Genomic DNA, 12,061 nt, shown 5'->3' with positions numbered 1-12,061 from the left:
AGGCATGTGTCCTGACTGGGAATCAAACCTGCAACCTCTTGGTTCGCAGGCCCACATTCAATCCACTGAGCTACACCAGCCAGGGCCATAATCAACTATTTAAAAATTTTATGATCAATTAGAGTTGTTACGATTCTATGGTAAAACCAAAATGCCCCTTGATTATTTAAGAATTTTTTTTTCAGGGAGAGTTGTGACATACTCAGAAGAACACTTTGAGGCTCCTAAGACAGGTGCACAGAAGGCCTTCCTAAGAGACATTTCATAAGGACATACAGTATGAATGGTCTGTGGCCTACGGTGGATCAACAGAAAGAAAGTAAAGGCGCATTATACATTTGAAACTCACATTGTCGTTCCTCTACCTGCTAGACCCAATTATAATGGGGATCCTAAGAAGAGAAATGAGGTGGCCCCTCATCAAACTAAAATGTTAAAATCTTTAATCAGCACCTACTGAATTTCTTCCTGGGTGTCCTACAAGTTATACTACAAACTGGTGGTCAAAAAAATTGTAAACATAATTAAGTTCCCTTCTATTCTTTCCAGGAACTTCTTCCATATAACTAAAAACAAAACAAAACAAATCCAAAAAACCTAATATACACATACTCAGATTCCATTAGAACCAAAAATTCCCTTATGTCTGAAAAATATATTTAAACAATTTGAAGACAGCTCAAAAACTCATATTCCATTTTTAAATATTTAATTTTCTCCCCTATACAACAAAAGAAATGGTTTGCCTGCTTGGTAAATTTCAGGTTTTCCTTACCTCTGAACTTTCATCATGCTAACATATTTATGCAACAGACACATAGGGAGGAAAGTCTACCAAAAGGCTTTTCTCAGTCACGACACACTTCAGCAAAAATCAGCTGTCAGCTTGCTTTATTTCACAAGAGAAGAATATAGGTTTATCAAGCTAATAATTTTTTAAAGATTTTATTTATTTATTTTTTTAGAGAGGGAAGGGAGGGGGAGAGAGGGGGAGGGGGGAGAGAGAGAGAGAGAGAGAGAGAGAGAGAGAGAGAGAGAGAGAGAGAGAGAGAGAGAGAAACATCAATGTGCGGTTGCTGGGGGTCATGGCCTGCAACCCAGGCATGTACCCTGACTGGGAATCGAACCTGCGACACTTTGGTTTGCAGTCCATGCTCAATCCACTGAGCTACGCCAGCCAGGTGAGCTAATAATTTTTAGAAGACTGATAGCATTCTTCAATGAGTAACTTTGAATTAGAAATTAAGGGCATACACATAGCTCCATTTTCCTAAGATGAGAATATTAACATTGTCATTTCTAAGTTTATATATCTCTTACTAATCCCCAGCAATTCTGAGTTATGCTATTTTGACATTGACTTTGACTCTGACTCTGTATATTTCAACAGCTATAAAGAACTTGGGTCCTTCAACTTGGGGGAAGGTGTCAGATTCCTCTGAGATAATAAAAGTAAAGAACACACAAAATTTTGTGTATTATTTCTAACAGTTCACGGACCCCTTGAGACCCATCCAAGTAAAGAAATCTTGATTTTTTTTTCCTTTTAAATAAAGGAGATCTGTAATCCTAAAAGGCCCACTTGTAAAACCTGGACTATATTATATCCTAGGGAAGGTTTTTCTGAAGCTAAGAATTTTTATCTGTAAAAATCTTAACAGTCTCAAGGTACCTGGGAGGAAAAAAAAATGATTCTAACATGAAATGGAGAAGGGCAAAAGCAGGAAAGACTACTAAGACACGTGGGGGTAAAGGTAGGGAACATGGGGAGAAATAATATTTACTAAGCAAAAGCTATGTGCTAAGTGCTATACTACAACACACACTATTCATTAAACACTTGTACGTATATGAGGATGGCACCATCACTTTTATTTTAAAAATGAGGAAACCTGAGCTTGGAGAACTTCAGGACTTTACCTATAGCCATATATAACAGACCTAGCCTTAACCCAGACGTACTGGCTCCACAGACCACGCCCTTTCCTGGTTTCTGCTCAGATTATCAGGCCTACACTCAACCAATGATCTCTGCTCAGATGACAGCTATATTTATCCTAAGATTTTTTCCCAGAATTTTCTTAAAGTGACATGGATGGAAAGTATGCAATAATGTTATTGAGTTATTGAACACTAAGCCTTCCTCTGTAAAACAATGATAATCTGATTTAACTGTGAGGAACCTTAACAGTGATATACTCTTGAACACGGGAAAACTTAATTAGAGGACTCAGAGGAGGGGAAACTTAGTTTAAGAGCAGACTTGAAAAAAATGTATTTTGGAAAAAAACTCAAAAACTGCTATGCTGTCTGTTTCAGATGAAAGTTTCCTGAACAAAGAATATACACTGGTTTAGTGTGACTCACCCTATTCTGAATTCCACAGTCCATGTGAACACCCCACAACTTGATGAGGTCATGCTGGTTAACCAACGTAACATACCTTCCAATTTACAGTATTAGGGTAGACAGGCTGCTTTAAAAGCTTATTAAGTGGTCTCATGTTAAAAGCCGCAAACCCTGAATAAAGTTGAAGTGAATTTTTTAAACACTTACCGTAAACTCGGGTCTGAACTGCCTAAATTGAGCAATGCAATATTGAGCAGTGTCCCAGGGACATCTTTGGGCCGAATCTTGGTGTGCTGGGGGATGGAATCAGGCTGCGACAGCTCCCAGCGCGTCCGGATGTGAATGATAGACTGGACAATGGCATCACACTCCTGGTGCATGAAGGTGAGTGGTGTGCCCTGGTTTGCGATGGTTAAGGTGAACTGGTTCTCATCCACCAGGCAGATTTCTTCAATTTCCGAAGCATAATAGATATCATTTAGAAAGACTGACTGCCCCAGGACTTTTGTTCGCTCTGCTGAGGTTACCTGAACAGCAGTAGAACCAACCTGGAAAGTGATGGTGAGAGGGTGGAATGAAGAAGAATTAAATTCCATTATGTTGAATTGTAAGAGGCGCCAAAACCAAATGACCAACCTACCAATCGAAATACTATGTTTGCCATTTAAGGGAGAGTTATTGCCATTATATATTCAAATGGGTTCAATAATTACTATGATTAATGCTCTCAAAAGAGATTGAAAACATCAAAAAAAATTTTGTTTTTAAAAAACGTCAAGAATCCTATAGACAAATAATGACTTATTCCTCACTGCAAAAAGCATGTAAAAATCAGAATTCTCACTTGATAATTTCCACTTTCTGTACATCCCTGCCATCCGACTACTATGTAGCAAACTGCCCTCTGTTTGCTACACTCTTCTGCCTCCCACCCAAGCTAGGATATAATTAAGTGTACATGTCTCATATCATCCACAGGACCTCCATGAGGATAGAAAGCTTAATTTTTCTCCCTCTGGACTTACTTTATATTTGATACACTACCACAGAGACACTGAGGAAGGCAAGTATACAGTCTGATTAGTCAAGGAAGGCAATGAGCCCAACAGAGTGAAACTTACTTTAATAGAAACTTTGGTGTCTTTGTGAGCTAGCCTGAGAGCATTGTGGAACACCTTCAGGTCCTCTTCTAAAGCCAAGGTGGCAGCGGGCAGTTTCTGTTGTTCGTGTTCTATGTGCTCAGCCAGCTTCCCGGGGCAGTCTATGAAAATGAGCCTTTTGCTGCCTTTGAGGCCAGTCAGTAGTCGCTCATGATACTTGGTATACTCCCTGACCCAGGAGTTACAGTTATAGATGTAAACTGCGGAGACGTTGTCATAAGCAAAGCCAGGAAAAACAACAAACCACTTAGAGAGGAAGTCCGTTTTAAAGCGATTGCTAGGCCCAGTATGGGTAAGGTCCACTACAATTTCATATGGCTTTGCATAATATGGCTTTAAAGTCAGCAAGACATGATATATTAGCAAATCCCCATTGATTTGACCAGTTTTGAACCTAAAGAGGATGACAAAAAAAAAAAGGGACACAGTTTGTTAACAGAGTTCTGAATAGATACATAGATAGATGCTACTAATCTATTTTATTAATTTATTTTCTGACTAGTTTTCTAGAGAAAACTAACAATAACACAAAACAATTATACAAAGTCTGGATCCTTTTTTGGTAATCAGTTGTTCTTTAGACATTGAGAAGTAAAGCAGAGGAGATGAATCTTCAATTCAAAAACTCTGAGCAATGACAGTAAAAACAAACTTGTCCATCACAGGCAATCAAAAAGGATGGCAGTGGACATTGGTTAGTGGCTTCCAGGTCCACCAGACTTCTCAGGTGAACTCTTTGGGTGGGAATGATCCACCTGGAGCTGAACGGCTTTAGTGAATCCATTTGTTCTACCATGACCAGAGACAATGGTTCAGTAATGATCACATGACTCAAATGAGGACAACGAGAGCCCAAGAGGCCCCATTCAGAGACGGCAGTGCAGACTGCTAGGGACTGAGACATGTTCTTCCCTGATGTTTATAGACAAGGCAACACAGAGCCATGGCAGTTGTTAGCTCTTACCTTGAGATATGAAGGACAGTGTGCCTAAAAACCAAAGGTATTGAGCAGAAAAATAAAGAAACTGGGACCCTGGCCATTTCATCTGAGTCCTAGATAAAGCCTCTCCTGGGATCAAATCAATCCCTGGACTATGCAAATGTACGAGCCAATCAGTTCCATTTTTTCATTCAGGCAGCCATATTAGGGCGATGTGAGCAGCCAAGGTTAAGGACCCACAGAGAGCCCTGAAAAACACAGCACTAGAATTTTGGTCAAACAACCTATGTGAACTTCGGCCCAATGTTCTTTAGTTGATCACTGTGGTAGTACTGCTACAACCTAGGCTGAGTTTTTAGTTTTGTTGGGAGGAAATAAGATAAAAATATGACAAGTGAAATGATTTTAAAATAAAAGGAAACTATTTCGAGATCAAAGAAAGATATGAGGTGGGGATATAATCACTTATCAAAGGGACTGCAGGGGAGAAATCCTCCTGTTGAGTTCAGGAGAGGGGGCAGCAACACAAACTGGGTGGGCAGTCAGTGAATGCTACTTAGAGGAACTACTTAGAGGAACGGCTGGAGTGGGTTGGAGGAATTTCGAACTCGACAAGAAGAGGGACTGGTGGGCCTCATGGAGAGAGGTAAAGAGGAAAAGAAATAGGTAATTAGGTGTGTTGAGGCAACAGTCAACTAGTTTAGCGAGAATGAAGGATTCACACAGAGAAGTTTTAACAGATAAAGCTGGAAAAATACGTAACAGCTAAATTGTGAAGGGACCAAAACCGCTTAACTAAGGGGCTCAGGGCCCCTCCCAGCATGCTCTGTGCAGCACCAGCATGATAACTGGTGCGGTGGTTAACAAAACTGCAGTTCCTGGCTCCCAGACCGGACCTACTAGTGTGTATAAACGGTATAGACAGAGGGGCCCAACAATTTTCACTGTTTTTAAACAACCTTCTCATCTAATATTTATGTGCATGAACATTTCTGAATCACTGCTATAAGTGTCAAGGAGTTGGTATTAAGGAGTTGCTCAATTACTTTTTTGAAAGAAAGGAGTGGTATGATCAAAGGAAGTAATATACACAAGATATACAAAGGCATCACGACCAGTAAAAAGATACCCTAGTGGCCTAGGTATGGCCTCGCAAGGATCTAAAATAGAGTCACACACCACATAAAGACGTGGGGGTATGTTCTGAGAAACTCACTGTTAGATGACTTCATCTCTGTGCACACATCGGAGTGCACTATCGCAAACCTAGATGGAGGAGCCCAATACTGTCACTGTATAAGCTATACCTTTATATGACTGGCAGTGCCATCAGTTTGTTTACCAGCATCACCACAAACACATGAGTAATGTGTTGTGCTATTATGTTATCATGGCTACTAGGCAACAGAAACTTATCAGCTCCATTATATAATCTTATAAGACCACCATCATATATGCAGTCTGTCATGTGGCACAAGACTGTAGTAAGAAACTGATTGAAGGATATAAAGAAAGGATCAACATTATCTTAGGTCTGATTGGGGCTATAAGAAAGAACTTGAATTAAAGGGACTTGCTGTACACCAAGCCTCTGAGATTACACAGAATGTTGTTATCATGAACAAAAAGAAAGAGATCATGAGGGACCACCAGTTTTGAGAGAAAAATGAGATCCATTTTAGATTCACTGATGATGGTGATGAAAGAACATTCAAGGGGTGGAGGAAGGGAGGGAGATGGGAGGGGGGGAGAGGGGGGACGGGGAGGGAGAGGACGAGGACCCACTAAACCACACGAAAGCATTTTATGTCCCATATAATCTAAATTTACTGTGTACTTTCTCAAATCACTGCAGTTCCACGGTTTGAGATATGGGTTTGTTTCTATTATTTGACCAATACCCCAGAGGTTTCCAAACTCATGTTATCAATCAGTCTGAGGCAGCCAAATAAAATTTTTAGAGATGATTTTAATGCTGCAGGGAAAATGCCATTTCATCTTCTTTTGAACGACACTAATAGATTATTCAAAAGCTACACCAGGCATATATAATTAGTTTAAGGTCAAAAGACACCAAGCAGAAAACCCTCCCTGCTCTGGAGGCGGGGATTTGCTCTACAAAGCCTCCTGTCATGCCAGCGGCCAGCTAGACAAGTTAGAGACTCTGTTTTTCCCCCCCTGTGACATGTGCTTTAGTTGCAGCGAAAAGGAAATGTGTCATCTGTGGTTTGGTCTGAAAAGTGGAAAGCTAGCTGCACATGTCCTTTTTTACTGCAGATTTGCTTTAACGTTCGTATTTCTCCAAGTCTGCCCTGCTTCAAATTACTTGGAAGCTGTGCCTCAAGACAAGAAGTGGCTTATTAAAATAAGGTGATAATCAGATTTTGACCATTTTGTAAGGTACGTAATATATATGGTTTTCTTATGCCTTTTCACTTATAACTTTGTACAGATTAGTGTTTGAGGAAGTTCTACAAATAGTGCCTAAGAATCTTACTAACAAAGTAGAACTGTAGTAATTGAAATGTATGCTGTTCTTTCCTGTCCTATTAGGTAAAACTTAAGTTAGAAATGGTAAAGATTTACCACCAACGTAGTTTTAAACTAGGACTAGGAAGGACCTGAGTTTAAACTCTACAGCAAATTGAAAAGTTCAGTTATGCATTAAAAAGTTTAAAAAATAAATTTCTTACTACTAATGCTTAGGCATTATAAATTTTATTAAAAATGACCAGAGATTAAAAAAAAAACTTTTGATAACATAACCTAGCCTTGGTGGCATACATCAGGGCTGTAGAGACAGCCCTCGAGTCCCACTTGCTGCAGTTGTTTATCTGGGGGTGACAGTGCATCTGGCGGAGAACAATCGACAGCGGGCCCATTATTTGCCCCGCGGCAGGAACTGTTAAAATGTGTACGGGCACCGTGATGATGCCACTCTGTTCGTGAACTGATGGGACAAGAATAACCCACTTTAAATTATTTTAGCATCTACGCACAAGGCCAGTCCAGTATAAAAGGAGGGCAACTACTTGCTAACCCAATTTAAAGTGTTTCTCTTTGTGAAAATATCATAAAGTAGCCAAAGACTTATGCCATTTGACTTAAAAATTAAAGCTACACACTATTATACTGAAGTCAGTGCACCATATCTTTCACTATCAAAGGTCATAATCCAAAAAGTAATCTTAATTCTAAAGCACATAATAAAGGTTTTTCCCTTTTTACTAGTAATAGGATATATTATTTCAGAGGTTAATTTCCAGCAGCATCATTTATTATATGTTACTTTTTATAAACTATTTCTTATAAAATCTTGAAATTCATAAAAGTATGACTAGAAATAGCATCTATGTTGCTTGGGACTGGGTCAGAAAAAATGAATCTCAGGTACCTCCTAGACCTACAGAATCAAAATCTGCTTTTAAAAAAGGAGAATTTAGTTTTTTTCTAGCTCCCTCAAATAAATGCTAACAATAAAACTGTCTTATAAAAGTAGCTCCAACAAACTGAAATATTATCACAAAAGAGCTCAATAATGGTGACAAATCTGTCTGGTTTACCAGTACCTCAACAGATAGGCCAATTCTATTTAAATCTTCAATCCTGTGGTGAATTGAATAATGAGAATTAGGAACAGACCTGTCCCTTTTTGTATTGGCTTCCAGGGAGCCCAGAGCCAAAACTGAAATTCAACTCTTTCATTTGTATGTTGAGATACTTACCATGTGCCTTGACTTACCACTTCAGTCTAAAGCCCCATGATCCTGATGCTCTATTTCTTCCTATTTCATTGTTTGTTTTATTTATTTACTATTCTTTTAATTTTTTCCATCACCATTTACCCCCCCCCCATACCCTCCTCCACCTCCACCCAACCCCGTCCACCCCTCAGTCATCACACTGTTGTCCGTGTCCATGTGCTCTTTCTGGGTTTCTTTTCCTGCTCCCCGCCCCACCCCCTGCTGTCAGCCTGCCCTCTACCTACCAGTCTGTCTCTAATTTGTTTGTATAACTTATTTATTTTTAATTATATCAAAATATTCACAGAGCCCTGGCCGAGTGGCTCAGTTGGTTGGAGCATCATCCCATACAACCAAAAGGCTGCAGGTGTGATTTCCAATAAGGGTGGATACAAGAGGCAACCAACTGATATCCCCCTCCCCCGCCCTGCTCCACCCCCTCCCTCTCTTCCTCCTTCCCCTTCCTCTCTTCTCCAAAATCAACGAACATATCCTTGGGTGAGGATTAAGAAATATATTCATAGGGAAAAAAAGCTAGGCATAAATGATATAAAAAAGTCAGTAACTTTTGTTGAACTTTTAAGATTATTTGGAAGAATTCTGCCTCTTTTTCTTTGTAATGCCAGATTTTTAGCTTGATAAACTGGCATGCCTTTGGCCTTTGCTTTCAGAAAGCCAAAGTAAGTCAGGGGTACAGAGGTAAAAAGAGGGAACCAACATTATAAAATTGCTTTCACAAGTAATGGGGATATATTTCTAAGTCCCAGTTTCATTCTAAACTACAAGATAAATACCCAAAAAGGAAAAAAAAACCCACCTTGAATTCCTATTTGAAGTTCATTTTCTTTTGGTTACTACCACACTTCCCCTTTCCTGACCAGAAAAAAAACTACTTCCATTTTATTTTCATACATGAAGCAAAATGCTCAAGGCCACATTCTTCCTTTACTACAGAGATTGATGACACATCTATTAGAAGGTGGGGAGTTTCTACAAAAAAGATCCTTAAATGGGCAAGGGAGGGAATCAAAAAAGTAAAAATAAAAGCAGAAGTACCTGACTCAAAACTGAAGCCTAGCATGCGTAAGAGGGAGAAAACTATATAAAACCATGGTATTCAGTCTACAATAATTAATAGTTATCTGTAATGCTAACTTCTAGCATTTAAAAGAGTAACAAAATTAAACTGTTTCTTTATATGTAGCCGAGGAGAAAAGAATCAGCTGAGAAGGAATTCCAACAGGACTGCAAATGTTAGGCATGAATTTGCAGCTTACTTCTAACACATCAGCTGTCCGTCTATCTACAGGTACCCAAACCTAAAATCTTCACAAATTAACAATTTATATTTCTACCCCAACAGATCACCCGTACACTCACGGACATGAAACACATACGACATTACCTGCATCTGGCCTTTTTGATGACAACAGTTTTTTCTTTGTCTCCTGGAACAAAGGCAAACTATACCCATCTGTGGGCTAACAATACTACTGTCTGGGATCCAGATATTCAAAATAAGGCAGGCAGAAACCAAAATCAAAACATGAACACTAACTCAACAACTCCCAAAGTCGATAAAAAGAGTAATTCCACAAATATGCCTGAAAGAGCAACATTATCTCACACTGCATCTTTAACTCCTGTATCTGACCTGGAGTTTCATACACCTTCTGTTCCGAGGAACAGCGCTCCAACATCACAGAACATTGAAAACACAAGCAAAAGCCACAGTGAAATTTTCAAAAAAGACATCTGTGAGGAAAACAACAACAAAATGGCCGTGCTAGTTTGCTTAATTATAATTGCAGTGCTTTTTCTTATCTGCACCCTTCTATTTCTATCAACGGTGGTTCTGGCAAATAAAGTCTCATCTCTTAGACGATCAAAACAAGCAAACAAACGTCAGCCTAGAAGCAACGGTGATTTTCTGGCAAGCAGTGGTCTATGGCCTGCTGACTCAGACACTTGGAAAAGAGCAAAACAGCTCACAGGGTCCAACCTGATGATGCAATCTACTGGAGCGCTCACAGCGCCGAGGGGAAAAACAGATGAAGGAGGAACTGAAAAACTCACTAACAGGTGCTTTTGTGAAGAAAATGCAAAGTAACAGTGAGAAACTTTATGGAGTAAAAACAAAGTCACTTTGCTATTTAACGCCAACACATTGGTCGGATGGCCTAAAATCTGACATCGCAGGCCTTGCAATTTAGACTTAAGCAGGTGGAAACGGGAGACGTATGCCTGCTTACTTCATTACTTAAGTTGTGCACTTCTGTTCTGACACTGAATATTTTAAAAAGCAAATAATAAAACAACCAAAAGTTTAGGGGAGTTTTTAAAAATAAGTTGAAGGAACTGACTAACAGAAGTAGAGATGGACAATTAAATATTTCTTGTCTGACTATAGTAGTTAGATGATCTCTGTCTGAATATCAGTGAACTTTGAAGGGTTTCAGTGTGTCCTCAGAGGCAAGTAAATGCTTTAACATCTAAGAGAAGTCAAATTCCTAATGTGCAGAGTTGGACTGTATAGTTTAATGGTACCTTCTTTGCTGAATGTGACAAAACCCGCATCAGCTCTTATATCAACACAGCTAATTTTCTGCTAGATGTTTTCATCTTTACATATGACACACACAAGAGTTTTTCTACTATAAATATTTAACTAAAACTTTTAATTTTGTATAATAAATTAAGACTTGTCAGAATAAAACTGACTGTGTATATTTGCATTCACTTTATCATCTGAGGGAACACAGGCAAAGACCAGGAAGCAGTAAGGCACAACTGAAACAGAAGAGCTTTGACAGCCACAGCGGGAGACCGAGTGCCGATGTAAAGCACACCTTTACTGTTTAAGTGTAATATCCCTCTATCCTAAAAATGCTGCTCTTTGGATTATTTATAGCAAACATCCAAAAGTTAATTAGTTTTTGAACTTTGAGGATGCCAAATGGCCTAATACGTGACCAATTTCATTTTTTTATCCTTAAGTGGGATATGAGCAAAGGAAAGGGTGTGTGTGTGTGTGTGTGTGTGTGTGTGTGTGTGTGTTCAATTTGGAAAACAGGATACTTCAGGTAAATGTTTAACCTTTTGAAAAGTTGGGTTCAAATAAAATAATGACTTACTTAAAATAAGTCAAGACTTCTATCTTCAATTAAATACAGGGTCTGGCAGAAGTTAATGCCTGCTTGAGTGCAGTTGGTAGGGTAATATTATGGATGTAATAATTTATAGTTTTAATTTGAATATTTCACCTAAAATGTCATATGGCATGCTTGAATGTGATATTTTTATGTTACAAAATTGCATGCTTATAATTTTGTAATTAAAAAAAGGAGAGTTATTTGTGCTGGACCCTGTATATAACAAAAGTTGGTCTGAGAGACTTTCCAACTACTTACTGAAATTGACACAGGCCACATTTTAAAAAATTACATTCCTACTGAACATTTATTTTGGACAATATGCTAGTCACTTCAGAAAACATTTCATATATTTTTTTCAGGTATGACCGCAATATATTATTCTCCCTTCTAGGTCAGCAATTCTCATCTTGGTTGTGTATCAGTTACCTGACACGTTTTAAAAACTCCCCAATGCCTAACTCCCACCCTCTCTCCTGATTCAATTAGAATGAGGTGAGCTCCAGGCACTGGTGATTTCTGTGTAACTCCCTAGGTGATGATACTGCTCTTTGTCATCAAATTAACCTCTTATAAGTTCCAAGCCCCAAAAGATCTAGGTTACATCTTAAAATGAGAAAAAAAAATAGAGCATCAATTTTATTATCAATTTAGTACCATTTGTCAAAATATTCATGTTCTAAATAATAAATCATAACCATATTATTCCAGATAAAT

At 38.7% G+C, this 12,061-nt stretch overlaps 2 protein-coding genes across 10 annotated transcripts in view; one reads left to right on the top strand and one right to left on the bottom strand.

Moving 5' to 3' along the window:
* The window catches only part of NF1 (neurofibromin 1), a 226,277-nt gene that overhangs the window by 39,727 nt on the left and 174,489 nt on the right, over positions 1–12,061 (bottom strand). For all 9 annotated transcript variants that reach the window (XM_036033383.1, XM_036033384.1, XM_036033379.1 and 6 more), the window contains 2 exons: positions 3,471–3,903; positions 2,557–2,897 (listed from right to left, as the gene is read on the bottom strand). In XM_036033383.1, coding sequence (XP_035889276.1) covers positions 2,557–2,897; positions 3,471–3,903 — 774 coding nt within the window. The remainder of the gene's footprint in view (positions 1–2,556; positions 2,898–3,470; positions 3,904–12,061) is intronic.
* On the top strand, positions 6,216–10,908 carry EVI2A (ecotropic viral integration site 2A). Its single transcript, XM_028519448.2, has 2 exons — positions 6,216–6,849; positions 9,556–10,908. The coding sequence occupies exon 2, from the start codon at positions 9,577–9,579 to the stop codon at positions 10,300–10,302; it is 726 nt and encodes a 241-aa protein (XP_028375249.1). The 5' UTR covers positions 6,216–6,849; positions 9,556–9,576; the 3' UTR covers positions 10,303–10,908.

This window comes from Phyllostomus discolor, chromosome 8, assembly GCF_004126475.2.
Source record: "Phyllostomus discolor isolate MPI-MPIP mPhyDis1 chromosome 8, mPhyDis1.pri.v3, whole genome shotgun sequence".
Lineage (NCBI taxonomy): Eukaryota > Metazoa > Chordata > Mammalia > Chiroptera > Phyllostomidae > Phyllostomus > Phyllostomus discolor.
The sequence above is the reverse complement of the archived record's forward strand: the minus strand, read 5'-3'. Positions and strand labels throughout refer to the sequence as shown.

Coding starts and splice junctions, on each gene's coding strand:
- EVI2A (XM_028519448.2), top strand. CDS start 9,577: ATGAAACACATACGACATTACCTGCATCTGGCCTTTTTGATGACAACA.